Here is a 17,537-nt window from a genome sequence, read left to right as displayed (position 1 = left end):
TTTAGAATCATAAGACCCTGTGTGGCAGCAGTAGTGAAGTTTGATGTGATAAAGTGCTATACTGTGGAATTCAAATGACAATTATACTTTAGTTTTATGAAGAAAATGTACCAATAGCTTGTGAAAAAGTAGATCTTCCCTCTGTGAAATGAGTAAGAAGTGTCAGTCCATTTGAACAGTCAAATCAGTACATTTGAAATTTTCTGAGGAAATTATAAGTATTATCAAGAAGGTAAATACCAGAGCCTTGTAATATCCAAAGATAGGCAATATTTTCAGTATTTTAACACTTATTTGGGATCATTTCTAGACTATTCTGAGTATTGGCTTACAACCTTGCAGAAGCTTGTAGGAGGACAGAGGATCACACCAACTGGGCTATGAGAAGGTGACTAATACTGTCCAAAGCCCATTCATGTATTACTATAAAAACTCTCCTTTATGATTTTAGATACATGGAGCAAGAGAAAATTCTTGGTCCATAATGGGAAGTTATTGGCTCAGATTTCCAGAAGATTTATACTAAATAAAAGGCCAAGACTTACTTGCTGTGTTCAGAGAAAAGTTGTCACCTGGTTCTCACTTAGAAAACATGGCAACAAGTCTTTGCTACTAATGTGATTAAACTTCTTGTCTTTGGTAGGAATTAAAGAACTTGAGCACCATACTAATACCATACTAATACCAGCACATTCATAGACTGATCACTTAGCAAATAAAGAATTTCAATAGTGGACAAAGGAGTTCCAATAGTCGGCAAAATATTTCTTGAAATGCCAGGCTTGGAACCAGGAAGGCACATCTTCTTGGGTTCAAATTTGGCTTGAAACATTTATTAGCTGTGTGGCCCTGGCAAATCACTTAACCCTGTTTATCTCATTTCCTTATCTGTAAAATGAACTGGAGAAGGAAAGGACAAACCATTTCAATATGTTTGCCAAGAAAATCCCAAAGGAAGTGACAACAATATATGCATATATAAAACATATATACATGTAAACATTTACATAGCACCTACTTGCAATTATTATTTTATTTGATTCTCACAACAGAACTGTGAGTTAGGTGCTATTAAAGTTTATGGGTGAGGAAAGTAAGGAAAACAGAGACTTAAGTGATTTGCTAATAAATGACTGTGGATGGATGTGAACTATGGATTTCCTCATTCCAGAACTATTGCTCTCTCTAGGGTGCCACTTACTTGCCCCAGTTTTAAGATCAGGTCTTAGGATAATAGTTTCCTATTTACCAGTTGCAGCTGGATACAACTGTGCAACCTAAATGGGGGGGAATCTTAATCGAAAATCTGATGAAGATGAAAGCCAAATTTTGATAAACAAACAATTTCAGGATAGGGAAGCATTCCGAAACTGTTTTAGGGAGAGAAGGGCTAAATCCAGAAGCCTTCTATTTCTTGCCTACTAGTACTGCTTTGAAAGCCCCATGTAAACAGAACTATCTACAGATACTGCTGACTTCTTAGAAACCGGAGATAGATACTTTTAGGCTGTACCATCCATGGACCTATTATTTGGGCTGTGGAATCAGAATTTGGGTCAAAGAAACCTAGTTCAACACAGAGGATGGGGAGACCAACTGTTGAGAAATGGCAGGCTTCATAGCATAAATGCTCAAATTCACATAGCAGTTTAGCTAGTGAAAAGTCCCAGATGATGATGAATAAAAATTTTACTTGTGGTTTGGTGTTGCCTCAAACTGACTGATGGTGGAATAGGAGATAGAATGTTGGTGCTAGAGTTAAGAAGACTTGAATTCAAATTCAGCCTCAGAAACTTATTAGTTATGAGACTCTGGGCAAATCATTTACCTCTGTTTGCCTTAGTTTCTTCATTTGTAAATTAGTAACTACCTCACAGGGTTGTTGTAAGGATCAAATGAGATAATAAATTATAAAGTATTTAGCACAATGCTTGGTACTTATTAAGCACTATATAAATGTGTTACTATTATTGTTCACATATAACAGAGTATATATCAAATCCATTGTATGTGATATTTTGCAATATGTAACTGCATGTGATCTATTTATTTATATACTTTGTACATAACTATGCTTTGCATAATCCATAGATATTATCTATGTGCCTGTGTATGACCTACATATATATGTACTTGGAATATAGCTACTCTGTGTGACCTATAGATGTTGTTTAATAGTACCTGCATAAGTGTACATATTGTATATTTTGCATAATTTGAGTGTATACAACAAAATTTTTATTTAGAATGTAATAGGTATTTGGGAATAGACTCGGAGTCAACTTTCCTTCAACCTTCCTTCCATGTTGGATAGGCAAGTATAGGGTTTATGCAAAACAGGTAATGAACAGGAACTGTGGTTGGAGTCAAAAGGCTGTGGATGCCATGCAGAAGACAGGGCATGTAGGCAGTCAGTCTAGAGCTATTCTGAGAGGATTCAGCTATTCTGAGGCTCGATATGGACAGAGCAAGAAAGCTATAGTTCATTATTTCTATGCCAAGAGACTGGAGATGAATGTTATTTATAAGGAACAGTAAGAAGATCATGTACAACAGAAAACTGATTTAAATTCTACTTTTAAGACTTAATTGAACTGACATAGATATAACACTCTCACACTGTATGAGTCAAAACTCATAATCTTTATAACTTCCACATTCACCTAAATTTTGGGGAAAACTTGTGTAAAGGTCAAGTTTTTACATAATTACCTCTATCTTTTACTGAAGTAGTACATAGTACACTACACCAAAGACTATCACTTGAGTTATTACTCCCATCTTCTAATGAGGAAGTAAAAGGAATAGCAGGGGAGGAGGGAAGTGAGTTGAGGTGACTCATCCTATTTCCTCATTAAAATATCTGTTGTTCAGTCATATCTGACTATCTTGACCCTGTGGACCATCTCATGCCAATAAAATCCATTGGCATTTATTGGCAAAGATGCTGGAGTGATTTTCCATTTCCTTCTTCAGTGGATTAAGGCAAACAGAGGTTAAGTGACTTGACTAGAATGACATAATTGTTAAGTATCTGACTTAAGATTTGAATAACACTTTCTGAACTATACATATATATATTCATATATATATTGCTTCTATGCCCAGCAGTCTGACTAGTCTCTAAACATTTACGAAGAACCTGCTGTGTACTAAATGACATGTTAAATTCTGGGAATGTAAAGAAAGACAAAAAAACACAACAAAACAAACCTCTCCCCAAACTCTCAGTTCTTGCTCTCAAGGAGTTAAGTCTAAGGAAAAGAAAACATGCAGAAAACTATATACAAACAAGTTATATACAACTTGGAGAAGATCAACAGGGGATTAAGAGGGATACAGAAAGGCTTTCTGTAAAAGATGGATTTTAGCTTAGAAAAAAGCCTGGGAAGACAGGAGAAAGAGGTGAAGAAAGAATTCTAGGCTTGAGAAAATAGCCAAAAACTATTTGAAATTTGAAAACTAGAATTGGGAAATGGCATTCTTGTGAGAACTGCAAAGAAATCTGTATCGATGATTAGAGTATAGGGTTAAAGGACTGAATGGTAGGAGAGATCTAGGTAAAAAAATATTTGATATTTTTATTTTCTCAAGTTATACTTAAAATAATTTTGAGTTCTAGATTCTTTCCCTTCTTCCTTATCCCCCACTTCCATTAAGAAGACACGTGAAGTTATGCAAAATATTTCCATAAAATTCATGTTGTGGAAAAAAATATGAATTTCCCTCCCCCCCAAAAAAAAATCTTCAAGGGAAAAAAAAAGTATGCTTCAATCTGCATTCAGACACAATCAGTTCCTCTCTGAGTATGGATGGCATTTTTTATCATAAGACTTTCAGAGTAGTTGTGGAAAGTTGTACTATTGAGAATAGCAAAGTTATTCACAGGTGATAATGAGGGTCAGGTTATTAAAGGCTTTGAAAAACAGAGGAGTTTATATTTGATCCTGAAGGTAACAGTGAACCACTAAAGTTGATTTAGTCAATAATCAAATATTTATTAAATGCTTATATATGTCAGATATTGTGCTGGGGATATGCAAAGAAAGGCAAAAGATGGTACCTACTTTTTTTTTTTTTTGCTTTTTAGCTGAGGCATTTGAGGTAAGTGACTTGCCCAGGGTCACACAGCTAGGAAGTGTTAAGCATCTGAGGTCAGATTTGAACTCATGTCATCTTGACTTCAGGGATAGTGCTCTATCCACTGCACCACCTAGCTGTACTTTCCTTCTCTTTTTTTTTAAAAATTAAATTAACCAATGGTTTGTCTATTTTATAAGTTGTTCTTTTCATAAAACCAACTCCATTTTGTTTATTAATTCAGTGATTTTTTTTCTCAAGTTTATTAATCTCATCTTTAATTTTTAGGATTTCTAATTTAGTGTTTAATTGGGGATTTTAATTCATTTTTTCCTAGTTTTTTAAATAGCATGTCTAATTCATTAATCTGCTCTATTTTATTGTTGTAAGCATTTAAAAGTATAAATTTTCCTCTAATCACTGCTTTTGCTGTATTTGTTTTGATGTTATCTTATTGTCATTCTCTTTAATGAAATTATAATTTGTGCTTTAATCCTCTTATTTGTTAAGATTAGGGTGTTTAATCTCCAATTAGTATATAATTCATGTTTCCATGAACCCCTATTAAATATAATTTTTATTGCATTATGATCTGAAAAGGGAACTTTTAATATTTCTGCTTTTAGCAATAAAATTTTTATGTCTCAGTATATGATCAATCTTTGTACAGGTACCATGAACTTTTCTATTTTCTATTTCCATTAAAATCTCTCCTGGTACCTATCATATCTAGTTTATCTAAAATTCTATTCATTTCCTTAGCTTATTTCTTATTTATTTTTTGGTAAGATTTATCCAATTATGAGGGAAAAGATTAAAATCCCCTATCATTATAGTACTACTATCGATCTTCAAATGTAATTGATTTAACTTTTCTTTTGAAAAGTTAGATACCATAGTATTTGGTGCATATAGATTCAATAATAATACTGTTTTAATGTCTATAGTATTTTTTATCAAAATGAAATTACTCTATCTTTTAAATAAATTATTTTAGCCATAACTATGTGATCATAATGGCTACTTGTGCCGTTTTTTTTTTTTTGCATTATGTGCATAATAATATAGCATAAAAGCATAGTAAATTCTACACCAACCATCTATTTTAACTCTGTATCTCTGATTTTTAAATGTGTTCTTATAAACAACATATTGTTGGATTCTGATTTTTAATCCATGAGCTATTTATTTCCACTTTATGGGTGATTTCATTCCTTTCTCATTCAAAGTTATGATTATTTGTGAATTTCCCTTCATCTTATTTTTACTCACTATTTTCCCTTTCAACCTCTTTTTTACCTTATCCTTGTTACTTCATCATTTCCCCTTACTCTCTTATTCTTTATTTTCCTCACCCCTGTAAAAATCCCTTCCTTATTTTCTCCCATCCTCCTAATTTTAATATATACATTTTAATATATACATCATTCTAAAAGTCCCATGCCCACCCTATCCTCCAATTTTCTTGCCTCTCTAGAAGTTTGGAAGATTTCTGAAACTCTTCAGATGTACGCTTTGATTCCTCTTCAATCCAGTTGAAAGTATGTTTCTTATAATTAATCAGTTTTTAATGATTTCCTTATATATCTTCTTGAAATTTTCCAATGAGTTCTAACTTTTTGCTACAAATACCTGAAAATCTTTCAGTTTGTTAAATGTTAAATGTTTTCATCATATTGTAATATGCTCTTCTCTAAGTAATTTTTTTTTTCATTTTTAAAGATTATTTACGTTCATGCACTCTGTTATGCCAAATTGGAACATCTTTGAAGCAAATTACTCTAATAAAGGCCTCATTTCCAAAATATATAAAGAACTGATTCAAATATATAAGTTGTATAGCCATTCTCCAATTGATAAGTGCTTTTAATATATGAACAGAATTCTTTAAAAAACCCAGACTTTCTTTAGTCACATTTAAAAATGCTCTAAATAACTGCTAATTTGAGAAATGCAAGTGAAAGCATTTCTGAGATTCATACCTTATATTCATCAGGATGGTAAGGAATATAAAAAAGAAAAATGTTGAATTTTGGAGAGACTGTGGGAAAATGGGCACACTGATGAATAGTTAGTAGACCTAAGAATGGGTATAACCATCCTGGAAAACAATTTGGAATTATATACAAGAAGCTACTAAATTAGAATGCTTTCTTTCTGTCACATATACCACTTCTATACCTATACTAAAAAAAGATCAAAGAAAGAAGTAAAGACCATCAGTGAACAAAAAAGGAAAGAGATTTTAAGGATCTGTATCTCAGGTTTGTTTAAAAGGAAGAAGCTATCTCAAAAGAGGAAGAAGAAAGAAATAAAACTCTGGACCTCAGAGATTGGAATATTACTGGCATTTCAAGCAAGCCCTTGATGAGGAAAAAGGAAGGCTGAGCTATAGCAAAGAAGGGAAACACCTAGAAGAGCTTTTAGCTCTCAGATTAGAAGACCCAGGATGAACTAAGTACATAAAAGGGTCAGCTTTTGCTTCATTCCATTTATATATCTTCTGAAAACTTCATATCATTTGACCACTTATCCTTTGGATAATGATTTTTCTCTTTTCTAATGCCTACTGTAGAGTTCATCTCTATGTCAACTGATACTCTTCTAAAGACTTTTTTGGAATGTTCTATATCAGCAGATTTTAACAACAAATTTAACCTAACAGTAAATTATACTATGCTTCAAATTACTATGAATTAAAAAAAGGTTAACAGTGTGCAAAGATAACAAAGTTCTTTTCATGTACATACAGCCAATCACTTCATCTCTTTTCATCTTTTCTCTTTATCTAGCCTACAGTAGAATTATTACCTCCTTTGTTCTATGCTTATGTATGAAATAAAATGTACAAGGAAGGAAAAGCTTAGGCTCTAATATCCTATATAATTTCACATGACTTAAGAAAAAACTAAGTCCTAGGTTATCTATTAGTTTTTGAGTAGGAACAGACTACTTTGGGAATGTTGAAATTTTGCAGGTTTTTCCTATCCTGTCCTTCATATACTGAAACAACACAATACTTAATATCCCAAGAAAGCAAAAAAACAGGAATCTCTCTTGTCTTTCATTCCAGAAATGTGGCAGAGTCCAACATTAAATTAACATTAAATTACTAACATTAAATTAAAAGTCAGGAAGTAGACTGGAAGTTGAACAAACAAACAAAGAATTCTACTATAAAGGCTAATTATGGAGACAGAGAAATTCAAGACAAAAATACAGAAGAAAATTATTACAAAATATCTACAGGAAATGCCTTAAAGAAAAACATAGTTTGGGCAAAAACTCAACTTGAATTCCTAGGAGAAATGAAGCAAGAGTTAAAAAAAATTTTCTATAAGTAAAATGAGAGCATTTGAGATGACAAGAAATATTAAAACAAAGTCAGAAGAATGAAAAAAAAATGTAAGCCATAGAAAAAACAAATCACCTGGAAAAATAGTACATTTAAGGAGTGAATAACTTGGAATATTATATTCCAGAAAGCAAAGAATATGGGTTTTCATTTGAGAATAACTTATTAGGAAAACTGAGTATAAAGCTACAGGGGGAATAAAAGAAACGTTAGTGAAATTCCTGTTTAAGAAGATCATAAAAAAAAACATAAAAAAGGTAAACATAAATGAACAATGATGATGGGAAAAGAGGTAGTACCTCAGCTAAGGTCTTGACCTAAAATTAGAAACTGAGGGAAGCTGCACAATCATGTTGTAATGCCTCAGTTTCCTTGGTGGCCATCCCCTTTTCCTGGCCATTAGGACTGAGAGAATTAGGGCCTCAGAAGCTCTGGCCACTCTCACATTCCAAAGAGTCATAAAACTTCAGATGGCTTATCTCAAATACTTAGGTATCTCCTGGTCTCAGACTTCCTGTCTCCTGTGTTTGACCCCCAGCCTGTCAGAATTAAAAAATTATGGTCCTTCCTGTGCTCTGCCCCCCTTTGCCTTTGTTTCCCTGATAGCTGGAGCCCTATAAAAGTCTCTGGAATTGCTGGTTTGCTGGGTGTTTTGAGACAAAGACAAAGAGTCCCATCCAGCCGGCTAGTAAGTTTTTGCAAGTCCAAATTCTCCACTATTACAACATTAAAAACCCTATAATCTTGCCTCAACTTCTCCAGCATTACATTTCACTTAGTGAAGCCTAGAAGAGATCAGATGACTAGCACACACCATCTAACAGCAGTAGCAGCAGCATCATGAAACTAGATACACTATGTCATATTAGACCAGTAGAAAAGTGATTAATTATATCACTAAAAGACATATATATCATCCTCCAGTATGTTTTCCTTCCATATACAGCTATACAATTTGTGAGTTGAAGGGGATCCAGGTAATATTCTGAATCCTCCATATTCACATTTTACAAATGGGAAGACTGAAATAAAGAGACTCTATGACTCCCCTAAGTTTGCACAGATAGTAAATAATAAAAAGGAGAGTTCAAACCAACAGAATCTAAATCCAAATCTATTGCTTTTTCACGGCTATGTAGAAGATGCTACGTGTGATCACAGAGTGGAGAAAGAAATTTTAGTAAGATGAGGTTTTTGCTTGTATCAACCCCATCCCTTTTGGGAAAAGGAAAATTTTGACACATTTACTTGAACCATTTAATGAAGATATTAGAAGAAGGACACACATATTCAAGCCTCATCAGTCATTTAGCAACAATAGTTGCATTTTGTTTGGCTCTGGGGTATGCAACAAGGTTGTCTAAAGGCAATCTGGCATTCTTTAAACCAAAGATCAAGATTGAGATAGTCTGCCCTCCCCTCCCCCTTCCTTGTTCACTTTTTTGGTAATCTCATTTGAAAGAGGTATACCTGAAAGCTACATTAACTAATTATGGGTAATTTATTATAGTAGTGATTGATAAATTATTAAGGAGTCCTCAGTCTTGAATTGTACACTTTCAGGTTTATTTCCAGTATATGCAGTATAGGAACCAATAGGAAGGATATGCTTCTGTTTTTTATTTCTTTGGATCAGGTGGGCAAATCATCATATTGTAGTAGTGCAAGACAATAGGATGAATAAAAATGGCACAATGGCATATATAAAGTAATTACAGATAGGAAATATCACTATACATAGTGGTATATAATACAATTACATAGGTGGATATATATTTGTATAAATATGCATATAGATTTAGAGAGAGGCTATTTGCAGAATAGGATGTGCACTTACATAAGACAGTATGGAAACTAATAGTTTCTACAAGATACAATTCAGGAGAAAGAACAACTCTAACATCTATCATTCTAATAAAAAAAAAAAAATATATATATATATATATATATATATTCCCCCCCCCCTGAGGCTGGGGTTAAGTGACTTGCCCAGGGTCACACAGCTAGGAAGTGTTAAGGGTCTGAGACCAGATTTGAACTCAAGTCCTCCTGAATTCAAGGCTGGTGCTCTATCCACTGTGCCACCTAGCTGCCCCTCTAATAAAAATATTAAGTGATATTTCTTAACCAAAAATTCTAGGCACAAGTAAATTTACATTTGTTTTTTACTCTTTCTTGAATTTGAAATCTTATCAGAAAGTTTTTAAACTTTAAGGAATGTTAAACATACCACCATATTATTCTCAAAGAATATATGTTCTAGGTGGGGAGAAATATAGTATGTACTCTGGTGACTATAATAAAATAGAATGTGAAAATAAATGTGAGAGGCTTAAGGTGCTGGAAGCATTCCTGAGAAGGAAGAACTACCTCTGGATGAGGTAAAATTTCTTGCAGTAAAATTTCATTAGCTACTGCAGCTCACATTAATCTCTCTTCTTCTGAGCTTCTTTAGGTGCTTTGAAAACAATGATAACAATAAATATCTCATGTGTATAAGGATTCTTTATTATAGCAGATGTTAGTACTCAAACATTTAAATGCATAAAAATTATCTTAAAGAAACTGAACTGACTTCTAAAGAAACATATTGTCTAGTTATAACCTAAAACAAATGAAAGAAAAAGAAAAATTTTTCTTTAATGGATCTCTGCAAAACTAGGATATCCTAATACAAAAGTAATGGATAGAGAATCTCTTCAGTGGATCTGTAAAAATGAAAAGGGCTCCAAAATTATACTAGAGATTCTACAGTGTACATCTACTTCCTTCAGCTCTTGCTTGTCTGGGTGAGCCAAGTCCCCAGAGAGTAGCTGATTACTTATTCTTAAGGTTCTAGTAGGTAACTGAAAGGTTTGGTGTTTTGTATTGTCAATCATAAGCTCTTATGGTTCTTTCTATGTTCTATGCAAGGAAGCAGCTTCAAGGAAGGTGACTCTGCACTAGAGAAACATATCAGCCATATAGGATTATCAGATAAGAATTTCAACTTTTAGCAAATATATTTACTAAGGTGGTATAGTTTAAAAAATTGGTCTAAGTCATTCTCTTCCAAATAAGGGATATGTTCTTCCCCTATGCATATAAAGTTTGGGGACAGTGGATTTAAATTTAGTGTACAATGATAATGAGGCATATGAATAAGATATATATTTAGTAAAGGAATCCTCATTGGTTCTTGTAATTTTATGGCCTAGAAGTCCTTTCTTTTGGCTATGCTAACAGTAATGATAATAATGGCTAGCATTTATATAATTCTTTAAGATTTGTAAAATACTTCACGAATGACATCTCATTTTATTTTTACAACAACCCTGATAGATAGATGTCTTTATCATTTCCATTTTATAGATGAGGAAAAAGGCCAACAGAAATCAAAGGGACTTGTTCATACTCATACAGCTAACAAGTATTTGAAGCTGGGTTTGAACTTGGGTATGCCTGACTTAATGTTCATTCTATGTGACTGGCACGTTTTCCTGGTGCAAAGAGTTACTTCCTTCTATAGGCAGGGTGACCTACTAAGAGATATGAACAATTCTAAAAAATCTTGTTTACACATCATGTCCCTTGATTTATTGATTAATTCTGTAACTTAGTCAAACTGATAAAAGTATGAGCATAGAGCCTTTTGTTAACTAAAGTGTGTGTGTGTGGAAGAGTATAGAACTGTTACTCTTATAGTTTCATAAATACAAGTCTTATATTCCCACTATATTCTACATGGCAAAGGTTTTAAATACATATTAGTATTAAACATTGTTCAACAAATATAAAGTGATTGGAAACAGAAAATTTGGGGGCTTTTTATATTTTATTTAAAAAATAGAGACTAATCATAGCCTTTTAAAATAATAATATGTATTAAGGGGGCATGTCCAAATATGTATTCCATGTTCTCTCTGCAACTAAATTCCCAAGAATATTTGTGAAGTCACAGTATGAGAACCTCTCAGCATGGTAGGTTTTGAAAAACGTGTGGGGAAGTGTTACAAAGACAGAGATACAGGGTTGGATGATTATGGAGGTCAACCAAAGAGAGAAGAAGAGCATGACATCTATGTCCTGATATTTTTTATCCCCTCTTCTATGTCATTGAATTCCCTTAACACTGTCTGTGAGTGATGGATGAATTCTTCCTACTGCTGTGTTGCAGAGACAGAGTAGTAAATTAGGAGTTGAGATGAGTATGAGACATAGGGAAACAGCAGCTATTTGGGAATGGATGCCAATAATATTTTATCCCTGGCTTGATTCCCTTATTTTCTCATTATTCTATTTTGTCAAATGAATTTGTTTTGAATTAGTCTTCAAACTTGGTAAAATGTAGGTAATTGCTTGTGATATTTTTGTTTGAATGTGTCAATTTCCCAATGATACCATAGACAGAGATGGAAGGCTATATATCATTTTGGATCTTTCCCCAGATGTTTAATTATCCTGCCACAAAAGATTAGAATGTTTTGAGAGGAACAGGTACATTGTACTAATTTTTCAGACTTTCATTTCTTGAATAAAATGCTTCATGGAAAAATGAAGAAAGTGGTAAATAATTTTAATCATGAATAATTGATTTTTTATAAATGTTCTATTTCTGGAAATAGAGTACACAATGTAATTTATAGCAATATACACCTGATACGTATAGAAGCAGAGAAAAATAGGATTTCCTCCTAAAGTTTTCTTCAGTAGTAAATTCAATCATTCAAATTGTTTTTTCTCAAGACCTAAAAATGCCAAAGCATTGCCAGCTTTGAGTTTATCCTGGAAAAGAAAAAGAAAACATTAAAAAATATATTACTGATGTTTGGTAAGTAAATACTTTGAGGACTTATTTCCACAAGCCATCTGAAACTAAAAGTTTAGATAGCTGGCCAAGTCTCAGGAAGTTTAGTTGATGTTCATAGTCATACAACTGATAGCAATCAGAGATTGGATTTGAATTTAGATTTTCTGATTTTAAATACAAAACTTTATCTATTATACAGTTCTTTATTACTATTATTATTACTATTGATGATGATGATGAGGACCATGATGACCAGGTCTTTTATCTTATTCAGGTTAGAAGTGCAGTGGACACTTATAATTGCAGTTTAACTGATGATCTGCATTGAAACTTTGACCTGATTCACTTCTAACCTGGGCTAATTTGCCTTTTCTTGGTCCTCAGTTTTTTGGGCTTCATCATATTGATGAGGGACTAAACTCACCAATTAAGCCAACAGGCTTAGCTCTGTATCTCAGAGCTCCCTAGCTCAAACAATTAACCAATTTCAGCCCCCTTCATTAGAAGGAATTATAGACAAGAACTACCATTCCTGACTACATTACCTACTTAAAATGCAATTAATTAATTTGAAAAATGTACTAAGAACCTATTGTGTGTCTTGTGCTACATATGTATTTTTTTTTCCCAAGAATTTGCCTCAGTATAAGAGAAAATATCTTAATGAACATCTCACCAAAATCTTATTGGCTTAGGATCTGAGAGTCTGGAAATTACAACACAGTTATCCTAAGGGAGGAAAAAAAGATGAATTTGGAAGCTAAAGTCCTTCTAAACTATCCATGCATCCACTGTGGTGGAAATTTCCAGAACAATGTTTTCTTGCTTAAACTAAACTATATTCTAGATTAGTAAAATGTCTAAAATTCTGCACCTCAAAGTATTATCTGTCCTCCTGTTCTCTTTCCAAAGATCAGATATATGGAAAAGTTGTTTAAGTTTATAGATTTGAAAAAAGTATATAAATTAAAACATTGTACCATATATAACTCGCATCCATTTATCCTGTTTAATTAATTTAGTTTGTCTATAGCTTTCTTGTACATATTTGTTTGTTGTCTTTGCTATTAGATTGTGAGTTCCTTGAGGGCACTATCTTTTACCTATTTTTGTAATTCCAGTGCTTAATATAGTGCCTGGCACAAAGTAGGAACTTAATAAATGGTTTTTTTTTTGTCTGACTAATATTTACTGCTTTAAAGTTTACATAACACTTTACAAAGACCTCAATATATGGATAGTGTAATATTAATGTTCTTGTTTTCCAGAAAAGAAACTGTGTCATAAAACTGCTCATTCAGTGTGGTATAACTGATAAATCTTAGAAGCAAGAACTCATGCCTTATGACTTGAGGTTATGACCTTTGGTGGTAAAAATTATGTAGATCAGCAAAGCAGTTTCTCATGGAGAAAAACTATTGGTCATGGGACCTTTCCCTTTCTGGGAAATCAGCCTCACCAAGAAAATCTCCATGACATAAGGAATTAAGAACTTAGCCTTGTACATTTGCACCCCTTTGGCAGTCTGAAGCTTTGAAGCTCAATGTTTTTAAATGCTAAAATAAAATATTTAGGACCACAAAGGAAACCCATTATATTGAAACATAACCCCTGCCATAATAATTACGAGACAGGTAGAGAGTTCATTGATGATGTTCATAATATATTAGATTAGAGCTGGAAAGGACCTTTGATTCCATCTTGTCCAATCCCTTCATTTTACAGAAGAGATAAATGAAGACAATGGAAGGTAAATAATTTGTGCTGAGTATTAGAAATGGGTTTAGACCCAGGTCATTTAATTCCAGAGATAATGGTAATGCTACTTTAGATGTAGCTATATAGTATGACCACAGACATATATATGTGCATCCAGACAGATGGCTGATAAAAGAGTGTTTATATCAATGACTATTTCCCCTACCCTCACTTGGGCTCAACTCATTTGACCCATGCAGATAATAAACTCCTCAAGAGTTTATACTTTCTCTCCAGCAAAAATCCCTCTAGAACAATGTCCTCAGAAGGCTCTTTACTGTCAGGATTTTTATTTCCTGAAGAATGATTTTTTAAAAAGTATATTAAAATATTGACTAGAATGTTTGAGTAATGAAATTAATTTCATTTTCTGATTGAGTCTATGAAAAACTCTTTAAGTTGTAGCCCTTATGTCTGAAATGTCTCCTATCTTTCTTCTCCCTGCCCCCACATAGTTCTTTAAAATATGCTTTTTTACAAATATTATCTCATTTTATCCTCACAAGACGGCAGGTAGGTAGAAACTACCTTGGGACTTGTCCAAAAGAACACAGCTAATAAGTATGTAAAGCCAAACTTGAGCTTAGTTCTATTTGACTCCATACTTTGGAGACAGAAAAACACTATCTACTTTATAAATTATCAAACATTCTGATAGGGTGCCTCAGCTATGCTGTTAATTATCAATCATCCTCTGACAACCATATCTACACTTCTGTGACATTTTAAAAAGAGTCTTGAACTCTTTTTTGTGTAAACCTCTATTCCAATCTGAATTGGAAATATACTCCAAAGAAATAATAATGAAGTAAAAATCAAAACCAAAGCCCAAATATCATACCTTTGTTTCATCATCAAATTCTTCCATAGAGTCTATCAATTTTCCACCTTCAAGATCTCCCAGGGGAAAAGGATAATCAGTCCCCAAAAGAACTTTATCCTGAAAACAGAAAAAAAACCATGGTTTAAAAAAATCTTTTAATTTCATTGGATACCGAAGTACATATGGTAAACCAACCAAAGTGGCAAACTTTTGGAAAATACTTCTTGAAAACAAAAACTGTGTCTACATTTGGCTTATCATTCATCAGATCCATGGAAATATAAAATATGATGACCATGATATTTTGAGTGAAAAGAATTTTTCCTTATTTTGAAGGTTTTAAAAAAAGTCATCCTAACATCTTTTCTCCAGCAGATGTCACCCTGGTGTCTTCTAAAATTACAAAACTGAATAGTTTAAAAGAACTAGAGGAAAATAGAGAATTATGACTTAAAAACGAAGGCTTCTACCTGATATAAAACATGGATGATTTCAATGGCTACATTGAAGCAACATAAAACTATGTGATGATATGATTTCTTCTTCTTTTTTCAAAAAATTAATTAATTATTATTATTTTAAAAATTAATTTCACAATCACATTTTTTGACAGTACACATACATAAGTAATTCTCCACAGCACCATCCCTTGCACTCCCCTCTGCTCCGAATTCTCCCCTCCTTCCCTTCACCCCCTCCCCTAGAGGGCAGGCATTCCCATACATATCAAATATGTTATAGTACATCCTAGACACAATATAAGTGTGCAGAACCAAATTGTTTTTGTTGTCGTTGCTGTTGCAAAGGAAGAATTGGATTCGGAAGGTAAAAATAACCTGGGAAGAAAAACAAAAAATGCAAACAGTTTACACTCATTTCCCAGTTTTCCTTCTCTGGGTGTACTGATTCTGTCCATCACTGATCAATTGGAACTGAATTAGATCTTTTCTATGCTGAAGATATCCATTTCCATCAGAATACATCCTCATACAGTATTGTTGTTGAAGTGTACAATGTTCCCCTAGCTCCGCTCATCTCACCCAGCACCAGCCAATGCAAGTCTCTCCAAGCCTCTCTGCACTCACCCTGCTGGTCATCTCCTATAGAACAACAATACTCCACAACATTCATACACCACAATTCACCCAACCACTCTCCAACTGATGGGCATCCACCCACCCTCCAGCCTCCAGCCATTACAAAAAGGGCTGCCACAAACACCTTGGCACACACAGGTCCCCCTCACCTCCCCAGCACCTCCCTGGGACACAATCCTAGAAGCAGCACCGCTGTATCAAAGGGCATGCACAGTTTGACAACCTCCTGGGCACAATTCCAGATTGCTCTCCAGAATGGCTGAACTCCCTCACAACTCCACCAACAATGCATCAGCGTCCCAGCCCTCCCACATCCCCTCCAACATTCATCACCATAATATTCATCACCATCTGTTCCTATCATCTTAGCCAAGATGATATGATTTCTGAAAAAAAAATCACTGCACACAAAATCTATAAGGTTTTTAAGTGTATAGCATATACAATCCATTTTGCAGATGAATTAGTGCTCCAAGAAGTTAAATGACTTTTCTAGAACCACACAAGCAGTCACACAAGATCCCTTGACTCTAAATCTGATGCACTTTTTACTCTATTCTATATTTTTCTTTTTGACCTGGGTAAATTACTTTTAATGTTTTCTTTTCTTTTCTTTTTTTTTCTGGTTATGCCTGTACATTGATTTTTAAAAATACATGCGATGGTCTGGTCTAGCTCCTCTGAAGGGCTCAGAATAAGTCTTTGTCAGGATAAGCAAAAGTCCTTGCCCCACTTTGGGCGCCAATATGTAATGTGCTGTTGTCTCCAGAGACTGCCGATTGCTCTCTGGGAGGAGATCTGCTGTCTCAACTCAAATTTCTCAGACAGATTCTTCTTCCTGTAGAGAGCCGTTGTCTCCAGACAGATGCCGCCAACTCTGGTCTAGAGTAGTGACTTCCCTTCCTGCAGAGAGCTGCCCCGGGTCTGGCCCAGACAAGACTTTTTCTCCTCCAGAGAGCCACTCTAACTCTAACCTAGAGCAGAGACTCTTCTCTATCTCTCGAGTGCCGCCCTCTTTTATCCTCCCAGAGAATGGGCATAGGATAACGCAAGGGCTTCTGAGAGAAATTACTTCAACCAATGAACTTGCTCCTCCTAAGCATGTAAGCTCCTCCCCAGAAGTTCACAGAAGTAAAACTCCCAGTAAAGGCCGTAACTAGAGAATTGTCAAGTACCGACTTAGCACTTAGTAAGAACTTATCATCTCATTATCTCATTAGCACTTAGTAAGAACCTAACACATACACATTTCTTTATGAATCATGTCAGGAGAGAAAAAATCAGAACAAAAGGGAAAAACCATGAGAGGAAAAAAAAAAACAGAAGAAAAAGAAAAAAAAAAAGTAAACATAGCATGTGTTAATTTACATTCATTCTCCATAATTCTCTTTCTGCATTCAGGTGGCATTTTCTATACAAAGTTTTTTGGGATTGTCTTGGATCACTGGCCTGCTGAAAAGAACCAAGTTTTTCAAAACTGATCAAAGCACAATCTTGCTGTTAACTGTGAACATTATATTCCTGGTTCTACTTGTTTAATTCAGCATCAGTTCATGTAAATTTTTCCAGGCCTTTCTAAAATCAGTTTGTTCATCATTTTTTGTAGAACATTTTTTGTAAAACATTTTCATTACT

At 34.0% G+C, this 17,537-nt stretch overlaps 1 protein-coding gene across 2 annotated transcripts in view; it reads right to left on the bottom strand.

Annotated features, from left to right (window-relative positions):
* Positions 1-11,974: 11,974 nt before the first annotated feature.
* ACMSD (aminocarboxymuconate semialdehyde decarboxylase) overlaps positions 11,975-17,537 on the bottom strand; it is a 64,644-nt gene continuing 59,081 nt past the window's right edge. For both annotated transcript variants that reach the window (XM_074301880.1, XM_074301882.1), the window contains 2 exons: positions 14,824-14,922; positions 11,975-12,199 (listed from right to left, as the gene is read on the bottom strand). In XM_074301880.1, the coding sequence (XP_074157981.1) occupies positions 12,137-12,199; positions 14,824-14,922 (162 nt within the window). In that variant the 3' untranslated portion in view covers positions 11,975-12,136. The remainder of the gene's footprint in view (positions 12,200-14,823; positions 14,923-17,537) is intronic.

Source organism: Sminthopsis crassicaudata, chromosome 3 (assembly GCF_048593235.1).
Source record: "Sminthopsis crassicaudata isolate SCR6 chromosome 3, ASM4859323v1, whole genome shotgun sequence".
NCBI classification, from domain to species: domain Eukaryota; kingdom Metazoa; phylum Chordata; class Mammalia; order Dasyuromorphia; family Dasyuridae; genus Sminthopsis; species Sminthopsis crassicaudata.
The sequence above is the reverse complement of the archived record's forward strand: the minus strand, read 5'-3'. Positions and strand labels throughout refer to the sequence as shown.